Source organism: Puccinia triticina, chromosome 8A, assembly GCF_026914185.1.
Source record: "Puccinia triticina chromosome 8A, complete sequence".
NCBI lineage: Eukaryota > Fungi > Basidiomycota > Pucciniomycetes > Pucciniales > Pucciniaceae > Puccinia > Puccinia triticina.
In genome coordinates, this window is record NC_070565.1 from 7,300,750 (window position 1) to 7,315,820 (window position 15,071).

At 49.0% G+C, this 15,071-nt stretch overlaps 1 protein-coding gene across 1 annotated transcript; it reads left to right on the forward strand.

Moving 5' to 3' along the window:
* Positions 1-12,106: 12,106 nt before the first annotated feature.
* PtA15_8A772 (uncharacterized protein) lies at positions 12,107-13,848 on the forward strand (the record flags this gene model as incomplete). The annotated part of the gene is made up of 4 exons (XM_053172236.1): positions 12,107-12,529; positions 12,613-12,673; positions 12,770-13,288; positions 13,490-13,848. The coding sequence occupies 4 exons, from the start codon at positions 12,107-12,109 to the stop codon at positions 13,846-13,848; spliced, it is 1,362 nt and encodes a 453-aa protein (XP_053023420.1).
* Between the last annotated feature and the right edge of the window lie 1,223 nt (positions 13,849-15,071).

Below are 15,071 nucleotides of genomic sequence, written 5' to 3' on the forward strand. Positions count from 1 at the left end.
TGTTCCATCTCTCCCGCGGTAGCCGATGGAGTGAAAAAGTGGGTTTCTCGGCGTCGCGTGGAGGTGGGATCGGAGGACTTGAGGGTACATTCCGGAACACTAGCCGAGGGAGCCGACGCGGATGGTGTATTCGACCCCAACCTGTACTCGTGTCCGCTTGGTTATCTCAACTGTAGCGTTGGGGACGGAGAGGCGATCTCTTCTCCGCTAGTGGACTCCGGCTCACAGTTGAATTTGATCTCTGATTCTTTGGCGATTAAGCTCAACTTGACTCCGAGAGTAAACTTTAGCTCCGCGGTATACGGCATCAACAACCAAGCTTGTGAGCTGATTGGCGTGGCTGAGGACGTGCCTATCCGAGTGGGGCGTTCGATAGTGGGATCCTGCCATTTTTGGATCACACGTGCCGACGGTCCTTTCATCCTGGGACGACCGTTTCTTATGGACTTCAACGCCACTCTCCTATTCTCACCGGTTGCGGGGGAGAGGATAATCCTCCCGGATCTCAATGGCAGAAACATTGAGGTAACCCTGTGCCCCGTCGATAAGGGAAAGTGGGAGCGCGAGTTTCCGGCGCACGGTCGTAAGGGAGTATTGGCGCATTGTGGGCGTGTTCGTGAAGATCCGCATTTTTTATGACTGGGGTCGATCTGGATATCAGAGAGGTTAATCTGGGGCCTCAAGCCTTAGCTGATGGATCGACGCCCCAACAGGAGGCCCAAGTTTCTTCTAGTTTTGATTCTTCTCGAACTGCTCTCTCCGTCTCGCTATCATCTTTCCCTTCGCAAAATCAAGAAAACTCGAAAAAACATCAAGAAAAGTCAAAACCTCAGAAAAATATTCTTCCAGTCACATTTCAGTCTCCATTTCCTCGTTTGTCTCAAGTCTTTTCTCTCAACATTTCAAAAAGGATCCGTCAAGGGTGCGTGTCTTGGTCAATGGGTGGTGGTCGGAAGGAGGAGGATGCGAAAAATGGAGGCACAGAAGTAAGTTCTCTTCAATTGTGCACCTCCGGGCAAGATGCCATAAACGTTTCGTCAAATTCTCTACCGCGCGCCACTGTCGTGAGCCACCAAGGACCTCTTCGCCCTCTTTTTCCCTCAGTTTCAAGCGGCCAAATTTTTCATCAGGCATGCAACCCCAACGAGGACAGTAACCCCTTGTTGGACTCTCAAAATTCCTCGCGTCAGGATCGAGGTCTCTTGTTTCAGGATCAAGGTCTCTCGTTTCAGGATCAAGATTCTGCGCAAGACTTGAATGGGGCGGTGAACTTAAGCGGGAAGTGTTGGGCCAAGGAAAAAAGGGCCCCGCGAAGTTTGGAGGAACTACAAGTAAGTTCCTTCCAACATGCACCTCCGGGGCTGGATGCCCGTTTCGTGTCAAAAACCCTACCGTGTGCCACGTACGTGAGCAATGCAACGGCCCTTGGTTCTTTCGCTTCAGGGTCCTGGTCGGCGGCATCTTCTTCAATACGGTCCCTTTCCCCAATCTCACAACAAGATCGCTCAACAGAAGCAAACTGTGCAGCAGCGCGGGAAAATCCTCAAGCGCCCGTTTCAACATCCTCATTTGACTTCAAGATGGGGACGTTTCAGGAAGAAGCCGAGGATACCAGCGAAGCGACTTTTCAGGATCGGCTCCGAAAAGAGGGTAAACTACTTGTCTATCAACTGGCGACGGAAGGCGGAGAGGTGGAATTTGGGCTTCCATGGAGGGTGGGAGAAACAAAAGTAAGTTCCTCCCAACATGCACCTCCGAGGGTAGATACCCGCCACTTTGTCAAAACCCTACGATCTGCCACTATTGTGAGCCACCCCGTTTCGTCCGGTTTTACTTATGCAGACAAAGCTCCATTCGAGGAGTTTTCCGAGCTTCGGACGTGGAATTTGCTTCGGCACGGTCTCAGTGTGCGATCTCAAGAGGCGCTTTTGGAGTCATGGAGGTCTGGAGAGTACTTGACGTTTGCAACCAAGTATAAGCCGGTGTCGCGGAAGGTTAAACCCGTCAACCAACCCATGCCCTTAGGACTCAACCCCCCCCTTCAGCGTCCCTCTCTTTCCCGAGATCCCTACCGCCCCCTTCCGCACTCCTTGGCAGGCCCATTTTGTCCCAAGGGTCGTGTCACTTTGGAACGTCTGGCGGTGGTAAATTTCGGCCCGGAAGGTTGGCTTTGGCCGGACAAATTTAATCTCATCAGGAATGTCTTGGCCGAACGGAACCAGTGCATTGCTTTCAACGAGGCGGAGCGTGGTTTGCTCAAGGAATCATACGGTCTTCCGTATATCATCCCGGTTGTTGAGCACGAACCGTGGCAGAAAAAGAAGATACCGATTCCGGCCGCCAAAATGGATGAGTACACCCGGATCCTGAGGGAAAGAGTTCAAAACGGTCTCTACAAGCAGTCAACGTCCTCGTACACGAGCCCAGTTTTTTGCGTCCTCAAGAGCAACGGCAAGTTGCGCGTGGTTCATGATTTGCAGCCTTTGAATAAGGTCACGATTAAGGACGCGGGTATTCCGCCAGCCACCAAAGACTTTGTTGAGTCGTTCTCCGGTCGAGCTTGTTATGGGCTGGGTGACATACTAGGCGGCTACGACGAGAGGGCTCTCGACCCTATATCCCGTCCCCTCACAACGTTTGATACTCCGCTCGGTAGGTTCCAACTCACGCGTCTTCCGCAGGGGGCCACCAACTCGGTGGCCGTCTACCAAGCCCAAATGATGTGGGTGCTGCAAGATGAAATTCCCGAGCATGCCGGAGTGTTCATCGACGATGGGGGCATTAAGGGCCCGCCTTCCAACTACAACGGCGAAGTGTTGAGTTGGCATAGCAGTATCCGACGATTTATCTGGGAGTACGCCGGGATTTTGGAGCGCGTCCTTTTCCGGATCAAGGAGGCTGGTCTGACGGTGTCTGCATCCAAGTTGGCGGCGTGCGTGCCTGCCTTGGAAATCGTTGGGCATGTGGTTTGCAGGGAAGGTCGGCGTATGGCTAAGAGTAAGGTGAATAAGATCCTCTCTTGGCCTACCCCAACCAATGCCACAGAGGTTCGCGGATTTCTTGGGGTAGTGGTGTACGTTAGGATCTTCATTCCTTCACTATCGCGTATCTGTCTCCCCCTTCGGCGGCTGACACGCAAGGATGCGGAGTTTCTTTGGACGAAGGACTGCAAGGAGGCGTTCGATCAACTTAAAACTCTTGTAGGACGCAACATTGTCCTAGTGAAAGTGGATTATGGCCCGGAAGCAGGACGTCTCAAGTTGGCCGCAGACTCAAGCTTCCACGCCGCGGGAGCTGTTCTCACCCAGGAAGACTCTAATGGGCTGGATCGGCCAGCTCTCTACGAGTTGTTGCTTTTCTCTGAGGTCGAGTCGCGGTATTCGCAACCAAAACTCAAGCTCTGCGGGGTTGCTCGAATACTCAAGAAACTCCAGATCGTTTTGTGGGGTCAACATTTCAAGCTCTTGGTTGATGCGCAATCCCTAGTGCAGATGATCAACGCACCCAGCTTACCCAACGCGCCCATGACTCGTTGGGTCTCATTTATTCATCTGTTTTCGTTTGACATTACTCACCGCCCGGGCAGAGCATTTACCATGCCAGACAGACTGTCCAGAAGACCGCAAGGGGACAATGAATCGGATCCGCCTTCAACTGATTTCGACAAGGAGGAACCTAACATCAAACCCCTGTCTGTTTTCTCGACCAAGACGACCTCAGCGTATACAGGTTTTCAAGAAGGTTTTTGGAGACAGCTAGAAGATTATCTCTTGACTCTGAATAGGCCCGCGGAAATGGACGCCGTAGCTTTTCAGGCCTTAAAGCGGAAAGCGTCGGATTTTTTTGTTCAGGAGGGCCGGCTGTTGAGGAGGGGAAGTCCCTTGCCAAGAATTGTGGTGACCATTCCAAGGAAGCAGGAAGAAATTCTGGAGCGTCTACACGAGGATCTTGGCCACCGGGGCATGGCGGAGACTTATCGACGAGTGGCTGAGAGGTTTTGGTGGCCGTCTCTAAAAAAATCAGTTCAGTTTTGGTGTTGTAGCTGTCAGGCCTGTCAAAAAAGGGACTTGCGGAGGCCGCTGGAGGTGCGCTACCCCACTGGTGAGGACACTCTCTTTGGGAGAGTCTCCATGGATGTCGTACACATTAAGGCGAGTGGGGCGAAGTATCTTATCGTCGCTCGTGACGACTTCTCGGGATGGGTCGAGGCCAAATTTCTCAACAACATTACGTCGGAGGCTGTTTCTGCCTTCCTGCACGATCACTGGACCATGCGATACGGCTTGGCGCGCGCGTACTCAACTGACGGTGGTTCTGAGTTTGGTGGGGCTCTTGCGGAAATGCTCAGGTCGTTACCTGGACAGCATCGGGTGTCGACGCCCTCCTACCTGGAGGCTCAGGGAATGGTCGAGCGCGGGCACGCGCCCCTCAAGGCGGCTTTAGTCAAGCTCGCGGGCGAGTCAGGGAAGAACTGCAAGAAATTCCTCCCCCTTGTATTGTTCTCCGATCGGATCTCGACTAAGCGCTCGACTGGGTATTCCCCGTACGAGTTGGTTTTTGGACAACGGGCGGCCCTTCCCATTGATCTGGACATTGAGTCATTTCTCGGTGTCGACTGGGAAGAGGTTCGCAGTACTTCGGACTTATTGGCGGCTCGGTCCCGACAGCTTGAGCAGAGCGAGGACTCTCAAGCCATTGCCCACAAACGAATGCTGAGGTCTCGAGCAGAGTCGATCCGCTACTGGGAAAATCGTAACGCTGATTGACTGCGCGACTCTCTTCCTCCGGGTACCCTAGTTTTAGCCTACAATCGGTCACTGGAGGTTCAGTGGGGGCAGCTCTTCGCCCACAAGTGGAATGGGCCTTACCGGATTGTCACTCAGGTTCAAGGTGGTTCCTATGTCCTCGCCGAGCTCGATGGCACGGAGCTGAAGCGCCGGTTCGCGGCAGATCAAGTTAAGGAGTATTTCCCTCGTGGGGGCATTGAGGACTCAAAGTAAGTTCCCCCTCCTTAGTATGCACCTTGGGTATCTACTACCGCAATCGTCGTAAGCTCTACTTTAGCCACTGTCGTGAGCCATCCGCGGGACCCCCGTCTGTGTTTCTTCTTTTCTTTAGCGCGGTATTTTGAGGTTGCAGCAAGAGGCGGTGCAGTCTAGGGACAGACTGTAAGTCGTGGGTGGATGTGGTGACCAATACGGTGGTCAAGCTCAGTTCTCAGTTTCCGTCCTCACCAGCATCAGACCTCAAGTTCCAGTTTCAAGTTCTCAAGCTTCAATCCTCAAGACTTCAGCCTCTTATTCCCAGTCTTCCTCCCTGTCCTTCTCCCTTCACTTTCCATTTGCTTTTTTTGTTATCCTCTCTTCTCTTTCTAGTCAACCTTCATATTTCTTGGTCCTAACACAGAGTCTTGTTTTTGTGGGTTTATTCTTAGTTTTATGGTTTCTGTTATTTTTGATCTTTTCCCTTTCTTTCTATCTGCTCCCATCTTCTAATTGTCTGTTGTTTCATTTTGTGTGTCTGCTCTATGTTCTTGCTCTTGTTTTGTTTTGTTTGTTTTGTGTTTTCTTTTCTTTTTTTTCTGTTGTTTGCGGTGGGTGCACGCGCATGGCGCGCGAGGAGATGATGATTGGTCTGTGAAAGGTCTCCAGGAATCCAAGTTCCCGGCGAACTTGGAGGATGGGAGGCCATAGCACCTGTTCTGATCCAAGTCAGGGGTTATCAATTCAAGATCTTTTCTCGAGTCAAGAGTCCCCAGAGTCCCTTCCAGAATCCACCTTCCCAACAAACCCAAACCCCGGCGAACTCTCAAAACCACTCCGCCAAAGCTATCACCTCGAATCCCCTACGACTCTTTTCCGGACCATCCGTGAGGGCAGCTCCCAGAGCACCTTTTCCCCTCCCAGCGCTGCCGCCGGCCTAGCACCGGACGGAGCTCCATACCGGCCCAACTTCCAGGTCCCGTAGTTGTTTTGATTCCTCCGCCGCAATAAGGTCAGTCCGTTCTTCTCCAAGTTTCAGCGTTATTTGATTCAATACAAAATCCAGATCTGATTTCTTAATTTTCTTCTCTATTGGCAGGTTTTGAAAATCAGGAAAAACTGCTGCGGTCGAATGAATTGCTCGACATTCCCTCGGCGAGAAAAACAACCAACCAGCCCCGGCGTCTGGGTAGCCAATCAAAACGGCCTCTTGGGCGCGCTCGTCTAGTTTCTTCCGGCGTTCATTGGGAATATGGATGAGAGCTTTCGCTCCAAAGGGGTACAGTACGTCCGGGTTTGGCCGGATTCCATAGAAAAGCTTGACAGGGCATTTTCCTCCTGATCTCAAGTTTGGCAGCCTGTTGTGAATATGCCCAGCGGTCGACCACGCATAGCTCCAAAAACGCCGGGGAAGTCCACTTTCATGCAACATGGTTCTTGCCATGTCCCCGATCGTCCTGTTGAGTTGCTCAGCTTCGCCATTTTGTTGGGGCGTATACGGGGCGCTTGGGGCAGTCTTCACTCCGATCTCATCAAGGCGTTTACGGAGGCTATGAACATACTCCGGGGCGTTGTCACAGCGAACATGGACAGGATATTTCCCAAAGTAATTCTTGATGTGCGAGAGCCACGACATGATCTTGTCAGGTACGTCCAACTTCCGCTCAATAGCACCAATGAACAAAAATGTGCTTGCATGATCCCTGAGTGTAATACTATATTGCATTCCGTGTAGGTCTGTCTCAAACGGTCCTGGGACATCTGAAACCATGAGATCCAATGGTTTTTCACGGCTAATCTGCAACTCAACACCCAGCAATTTTTGGTTTGTGCTCTTTGACTTCGCACACCAATTGCAGAAGAAAGCTGACCATTTGATCTTCACGTCAGGGTAATTGACTCTCAGATATCGCTTGACAACTTCATCGGACGCATGGCCTAGACAAACATGCCAAGTGTGTGGGTTGAAAGAAGGTATTTGCAAAACTTTGTTGATTTTAATGGAATCGGGAACCGTCTCCAAAAACTAACAATAATTGTGGAAGATGGTGGGATAACGGTTATTACATGGATCTAAAAATGTAGCTTCTTTCCCCTTATATTCCAGCTTCCAGCCCAATGCAACCAGCCTCCCAGTCGACAAGATGACTCCGTCAACCCCAGGCACGAAATAAACGTCTTCAATCATGATCTTCCCGGCTGGCGTTGGAATTGTTACCCTACCAACGTTGGTCACAGACACATTGCAATTGGTGACGGCAAGATAGAAGTTACGAGAAGTCGTTAGTTTTTGGGTTGGTTCAAAGAGTGCTGACTTCCCACTCATATGAGCAGAGGCCCCCGAGTCAAGCAAAACACCTTCAGTCAAGTTAGGGAAGGCGACTTTACGGACGTGGTGTTTGGATTGGTGCGGAGGTATGTATTTCGAGCCTTTTGACTTGAAGTCTGCCGGTGGTGGTTTAATCTGCTTCAGTGCCACCGCCCGCCAGTACTCGGAACAGTCGGCGAACCAGTGGCCATCTTCGCCGCAGTATGCGCTCAGGATGTAAATTACGGATTGGGTTCGGGCCAAAAAAATGTGCCCAAACCCAACCCAAGCTTTACTCGGGTCGGGTCAGGTCAGGGCAAATTTGTAGATAAGGCTGTCTGAACCCAAACCTGACTAGGGGTGTGTTGAGTTCGGGTCGGGTTGCCTTGGGTCCGGGCCAGCCCAAGGCTGTTTGCGCCAATGGCCACCATTTTGACTAATTTCAATATTTTAATTGTATTCTACCATACACAAACTGATGATAGCATGTGCATATACAAGGAAAGGGGGGATGATGAGAAGAAAGAATTTTATTCGAGTACCTCCACCTCATCTTCATTTTCTTTGATCTCGTCAAAGGCATAGAGGCCCTCCTCGCTTTTGATCCAGTCTTGCCCAGTGACAAGAGCTTCAAGAGTGTTTGGTTTTAACCTGCTTCGATAGTCGCTGAGTACTCGGCCGCCAGTTGAGAACGCTGATTCCAATGCGATAGATGTCATTGGAGCCATCAAAATTTCTTTGGCAAGTGTGGCAAGGAGAGGAAATCAGGCAGCGTTGTCGGACCACCAGGTGAGGATTGCAGATTTTGGTGAGTTGATTCCAACTGGTGGTTCCTGAAGGTAAAGGTCAAGCTCGGCTGTCAAGGATGAAGTGTTGATGGTTTTCTTAGAAGCAAGATACTTCTTATAGCGCTCCCGCTTCTTGTCTTCAGCGCTAGTTTGAGTGTTGTTCTTTGGTGGATCAGGTTTGCAAGTAGCATTAGTGGACTGATCGCGAGTTTTCTTGGATTCAACAAGCTTGTTGAACCAAGCATAGAGATTTTTTTTGATTTCATCTACACTGTGTTTTGCTTCAATCAATCCCACTTTGTTGGAGAGAAGAAACTCAATTAGCTCCAGCTTGCACCAAGGGTCAAATACAATGGAGAGAGCGGCCAATTCCTTGAGTTTTGACCAATATTTGTTGTATTTCGATTGCATCGGCTGGACTACCTCGCTGATGTGGGTGGGGCTATTTTCAACGGCGTCCTTGAGATGTTGTTCAATCTTTTTCATGTACTTGAATACAATGTGCGCAGTTGGATAATGGGTCATCCCAAGCTTCAACGTGGCTAATGGTCGGAAAAAAGGAATCATTGACTTAGTGACATGAGATACACTTGGAAATGAAAAGGGAAATACAAACCTGTCTTGAATATAAATAGAAAGTCGCACATCGCCAATATTTCTGCCCACTTTTTTGGACGGGGGCAATAAGAGAAGTTGGAATCTTGCATTGATAAGGTTTCAAATGCTTTTTGATAGGGTAGAGCTGATTGGAGCATTTCATAAGTCGAGTTCCAGCGGGTTGGAACGTCGACAGATGGGAGAGCTTGCTTTTTCATCTGAACTACATCGATTGCCTCCTGGAATAGTTGCTTGCGGGATGGTGTGCTCTTGGTGTAACAAACCCCGTCTCGTATCTTAGTAATTGCCTTTGAGATGTTCTGGAGTCCATCCTTCACAACTAGATTGATAATGTGTGCGCAACAACGAACATGGAAATACTTTCCATCCAAGGCTGGGGGAGATTGGCTGTGATCCTGAAGAATCGATCAGAGTCAATCTACAGCCGGGTCGTTTGCGGCGGCATTGTCAACAGTGATAAAGGCCACCTTATCGATAAGTTTCCATTTGACGATAGTCGAGATGAGCTGATCAGAAATAGCTAAGCCGGTGTGGGGAGAAGGAATTTCTTTGAAAGATATCAAGCGCTTGTTGAGGTTCCAGTTGTCCGAGATGTAATGACAGGAGACTACCATGAACAAGGACTGGTTAGAGGAAGTCCATAGGTCAGTGGTTAAGGCAACTCAACCAGTTTTTTGCACTTCAGCCAGGAGCTTTGTCTTCATTGATGTATACATCTTCATTACGTCAGTCTTCACGGTACCACGAGAGAAGAATTTAAACCGTGGCTGTAAAGAGGCTATGAACGCTTGGAACATTAGATTATCGACCAAGTTGAAGGGTTGCTCGTGTAGAACGATCATCTTGATCAATAAGTTGCGGGAAATTTCTTGAAAGAAATTCCAAGTCGAGGCTGACGTACTATCACCAAACTTCAGTAGCAATTGCTTGTGCTTGCTGATGTGGGAGCTACATCGCTCAAGGTGGCGCCAGAGGTGATTGGTTCCATTGGAACTTTTTCCTTCCATCTTGAGCTTACATGCCTTTCACACCGCATGGACTTCGGTCCCTGGAAAAGATCAATTCATGTTAGCTTTGAAACAGGATGAAGTTGTCATACATGGCACGACTATACTGAATGTTAACTTCTTTATTGAAGTGAGTCCAAACATTGCTGGTAGTCTTTTGTTTCTTCTTCTCTGGAGCTGTGTCTTTGTTACTGGTGGCCGTTCCGCTTTGGTTGGCGAGTTTCTGTTGTGAGACATTAGGAGTTGGAGTGGCCGAATCTTTGGTTTCAGTGCTAGACGCTTGGGTTGGAGTTGGACCCTGGGAGGAAGCGGAAGGTTCCACAGCCGGTGATTGTATACGTTTTGTCGCTCTGGTGAATCTCGCCATCAGGGTGTGGGTCCTAGGAGATGTGGAAGCCGGAAAAAGCTCAGAGAGACCATCAGAAGTCAATATTGGACTTGGGTCAAAGTCGGGCTTTCGGGTTGACCCAAAAAAGGAAAAGGCTTCCCAAACCCGGCCCAAGAAATTTACCAGCCGGGTCGGGTCGGGTGCGGGTCAGTCAATTTTCTTCCAAAATGTGTCCGAACCCGACCCGCGACCCATCGGTTCTCGGGTTGGCCCGCCCGATTACCATCCTGAGTATGCGCACTCTGTCCCGTAACGTTTCTCTTGTTCCTCCGTTTGACCTTTTTCTTTGAAGTATTCAGCTCTTTCAACAGCAAAGCGCGGATGACTGAGCTTTGTGGATCTGTCTATTGAACTACTTCGTTGTGGGGTGACATATTTCCCTTTTGCATGCTGATTGAAGGCTTGGATCCGGTCAAGGTCCATTGGGACATGATTGTTCTGCTTCTTGTTGACTTTCCCGCAGGCTGACTGGATTACGGTGGCGATGTCGGCAAACAAGGGTGATTTCCTCTTGTTGAGATTTTGATCCACGGTAAATTCAAACTTGGTCAATTCGACTCCGACTGCTGGTTTGTAGCTCATCTGCAGTAAGATCCCAACAAGCTTGTTGACGGTTAGTTTTGCTGCCTCAAGCTTGGTATTAACCTTTGCCCAGGCTGACATGGTGACCTCATTTGCCAGTCCATTTGCATTTGCCAACTCCAACAGGTTACTTAAGAGATCAATCTTGTGACGACAATCAGACCTCTTGCATTTCAACTTCAACGCTTTGAAAACGGCTTTTGGGGTTTTGTGTCCAGCCGCTTTGATGATCCCGAGCAAGGATTTCTCGATTGTATTCTTCATCAAACTAGTGATTGCGTGGTTATTACTCAGTCGCCAGGTTGGAAAAATTATTGGACTTCTTTATCATTGACTCGGTGAGAGAGAAGGCATATTGAAGAGTCCCATTGATTGACTCCTCCCATTGTGCCCAGTTCGCCGAATTGAAGGAGAGGATGACGTGATCCGGGTTCACCTCTCTGCGGAGCTTGAGAGGTGATTTCAAGAAGCTCCCAAGAATAATGGCTTGACGATGATCCTGAGCTCGGACGGCGGCCGCAACAGGGTCTTCTTCCTGAGGTTCACGAGGTTGGGCTGCCTTGAGAAGATTCAATTCCGCTGTCATGTCCGCCATTTGACGTTGAAGATTGGCAAGTACATCATTTTGATTTGCTGCCATACCGGTTGGTGCAGGATTTCAGGGGTGAGTTAAACCTGTAAAGCCTATTTATGGTCCTAGTTATGGTGTTATCCCAGATCCTAATTTAAGTTATTATTCCGACCTCCCGAAGATTCAAGAACCCTTTCCTAAGACAAACGTGATCCTAGAGTGAGTCGGCTTTTAACCTATAAAGGCTTGGAAACTGTGCGATACAGTCCGGCGGTGGGTCAGCTCTCACGTGTTGGTACCCGGGTCTCCAATCTCGGTGAGGAAAGAGAGGAGAGCCCGGGCAGGTGAGAGCTGGGACTGTAGGCGCGTGTTGGTGACAGGTTAGGTTTGGTGCCTGTCACCGACAAGGTTAGAAACTATGTACATGGTGAGTAAGTACATAGTCTCTAAGCTATAGTTTGTGCATAAGTGCATGACTACTCTAACACTTTGTCTACTCAGAATTCTCTTTGGGAGGTTCTGTTTTGTTAAAGTGAGGTTGAGTTTAAAATATGTGAAAATCAGGCCAATGGAGGACTTCCCATCTGGGACAGCATTCCCCTGCAAAAATTAAGGTTTTCTGGCTGCAGATGTGGTTCTGCAGGGGGCTGCAGATTGACGGGAAGTCCTCCAATTTCTCGGAGTCACGCGGCCGACTTTTGGCGTTATGTAAGCTCGACCAAGCCCTTGTCAAACTTAAATGGGGTTTGGTTATGTCAGCAGTCCTTCGACCCCAAGCTGAGCTTGTTTCTTTTTTTTCCCGACAAGCTTCAACTCAGCCATCCCCGGACTCCCGAGCAGAGCCAGCACCCGCACCAGCAAGATGGAAGGCAATCGGGATGAAGCACAGCGTGCCTTCAAACTCGCCCAGTCCTGCCAATCGACCGACCCGATCAAGTCACTCAAGTTTGCCAAGAAAGCCTGCGCGCTGTACTGGAGTCCAGAGGCTGCCGCCCTGGTCAAGACACTCGAGACGGGGGAAGGACCATCGACGAGCGCCGCCCCAACCGGCTCATCAACTGCAACCAAAAACACTTCCTCATCCACCACATTCACCAAGCGATCTACCCAACCCTCAACCCCTAGACCAAGCTCCTCGGCTAACAAGAACGATCCCCCCACCTTCAAGCCTGCCCAACTCGAACTAGTCAAGAAAGTCAGACAGCACAAGAATACTCAGTACTACGAAATACTCGAACTCAAACGAGAGGCCAACGAATCCCAAATCAAATCCGCCTATCGCAAGGTTTGTTTGTTCCCTTTAGAATTGATCCTGCGAGCAACGACTGCTGCTCTGAAACTCGATACACCCTTTTCTATTCCTTCCAGTTGGCACTTGCTCTACACCCCGACAAGAATAACGCACCAGGCGCAGATGAAGCTTTCAAGAGTAAGTTAAATTATGAGGACATAACAGATACTAGTCCGATCATCAAAGTAACTAGATATGTCTCAAAAAAAAAAAAAAAAAAAAAAAAAAAAACAGTGGTCTCGAAAGCCTTCCAAGTTCTATCAGACCCTGACAAGCGAGCGGCCTACGATCGACACGGAGCAGACCCGGACTCAAGATCAGCAGGAGTACCGACCAGTTCACCCTTTGGAGGCGGAAGAGGAGGAGGAGGAGGGATGCATTTCTCGCACGAGGATGCCATCGACCCTGACCAACTATTCAGGATGTTCTTCGGCGGCGGTGGCTTCGATCATCCGGGCATGCAATTCGGCGGCGGGCCTACGGTCTTCCAATTCGGTGGTGGCGGAACTACCTTCCGCAGGACCGGCTTCAACCGTCGCCAGCACCAACAACAGAATCCAAACGAGCCCGAAGTTCGAACGCCCTCAACCTGGTTCAGCTTGTTACCGATCATCCTCTTCTTTGGCGTCTCCCTCATCCAATCCTTCCCTTCCCTCTTCTCCTCTCCATCCACCCCTGATCCTTCCTTCTCTTGGAACCCGAGCACCGTATATCCTATTCAACGGGTCACCCAAACCTCACATGGTATTACTTGTGAGTTGATCCACCTTTTTCAATCTTTCGACCATACACCCCCCCCCCCCCCCCCAAAAAAAAAAAAAAAATAAAATAAAATAAAATAAAATAAAAAAAATAACATCAAAAGCAGAAACGACCTTGGAAGAAAAGCGGAAATCAATCAGCTACTATGAAGAGGTTTTGAACCGACAAAACATTGACCCATCAATCTAACAGATTTCGTCAACCCGGTAGAATTTGCGACTCATCCATTGTGGGAGGAGTATCTGAAAGCGAACCCGGGATTGAGCGAAAGTCCATCGAAGACTACTGGGGAGCAGACGGCGACGGAAGAGAACAAGCGCGCACTGATCCAAGACCTGGTCACCGAATCTCGCCAGCTGGTCGAGAAGAGAAAGGCTAATCAGCGTCACTACCTAGTCGTACCTAAGAACCTGCAGAGGTTCGAACAAGATATCGAGAACTCATGGGTCAGAAAACTGAGGCACGAGTGTCAGAATGCCAAAGCTCATCAAGAGGCTCGGAAACGAGAGTTATCAGGCTTCTTAGGAATCGGGTCCGTCACTCCACACTAACCCTTCTTTCTTATCTCTGCCCACTTTGCCCACTCTCACCCCCCCCCCCCCGCAAAAAAAAAAAAAAAGAACAACTCATGTCGCTTCTTCTTGATTGCTGTGTACAGGGCCGATTGGGAAGCTATTAGGAAGTTAGATGCCGAGCTTATACCGGCTTGTGAAGGCCTCAAAGCGATGGGATATATAATCAATTGATTAAAAGCATAGCAATGTCATAGAGAAAGGTAGAAAAAATGTAAATGAGAAAGGCTTCTTGAAAAATTTCCAGATGGCAGTCATCTCTTATTTCTTTTTCCTTTGATTATATACTCATATATCCTCCTGTTCTTTCTCGCTGTTTCATGTCTTGCTTGAATGTGCGTGTTTGTGTGTCTATTTAATGATGTCTTTCCCTTTGCCTCAGAAATCACACCTCTATCATCAGGAATGAGCTTGCCCTCAGCAAAAAACCTTTTATATAAGTTGTGGGTTCTGTGGTGGCACATAACACCATTTTTCTCTAACTTAACTAAGTTCCTCCTCGGGGGAGCAAAGCAACCTCCAAAGGAGGGACTCATGACTTATGTCACACTTCTTGCCTGAGAGATTGGGGCTTTTGTGGCTTTTTATGCCATTTTTTCCTTTCTCCCTTCACACAGAAAAAACTAGGCAGCCTCTGCTGGATCCCTGAAGGGTCAACATAGCTGAACATCTTGGCTTCATGTCCCTGTCCTCATGATGAGGATTGGATGCAGGGGCTGCAGTGGCCAAGGCATCTTATCCAGAGCATGGAGAGCCTGGTTCCTGTGTAATTGAATTGAAAAACCATACTGTTTTCCGTGGTCAGTTCAATCCGCACAGGTCATACAGCTCAAGGAACCTTGAAAATACATAACTTTGAAGGGTCATGGAGCAACAATGGTTGGACTTCCAGGAACATGTGTAGCGGCAAAAGATAGGGAAGAGTGAGACAATTTTCATGATCCAAATTAGTTTGGTAGTGCATTTAGCCTGCCCCTAAATTAATAAGACAGATTTTTGAGTTAATGTGAGAAGTCAGGCAATTTTTGATGAGACAATGTTTGATGGGGGCAAATTTTGAGGTGATGCACCAGGGAAGCTTGGGAGGCACTCCCCAGGGAGTGCCTTACCTTGAATTGTTTTCATAAATCAGTGCAATATCTACTAAATCAAATGTATAATCAAAAATGAAAGGATATCCAACTATGTATGAAGTATCCATA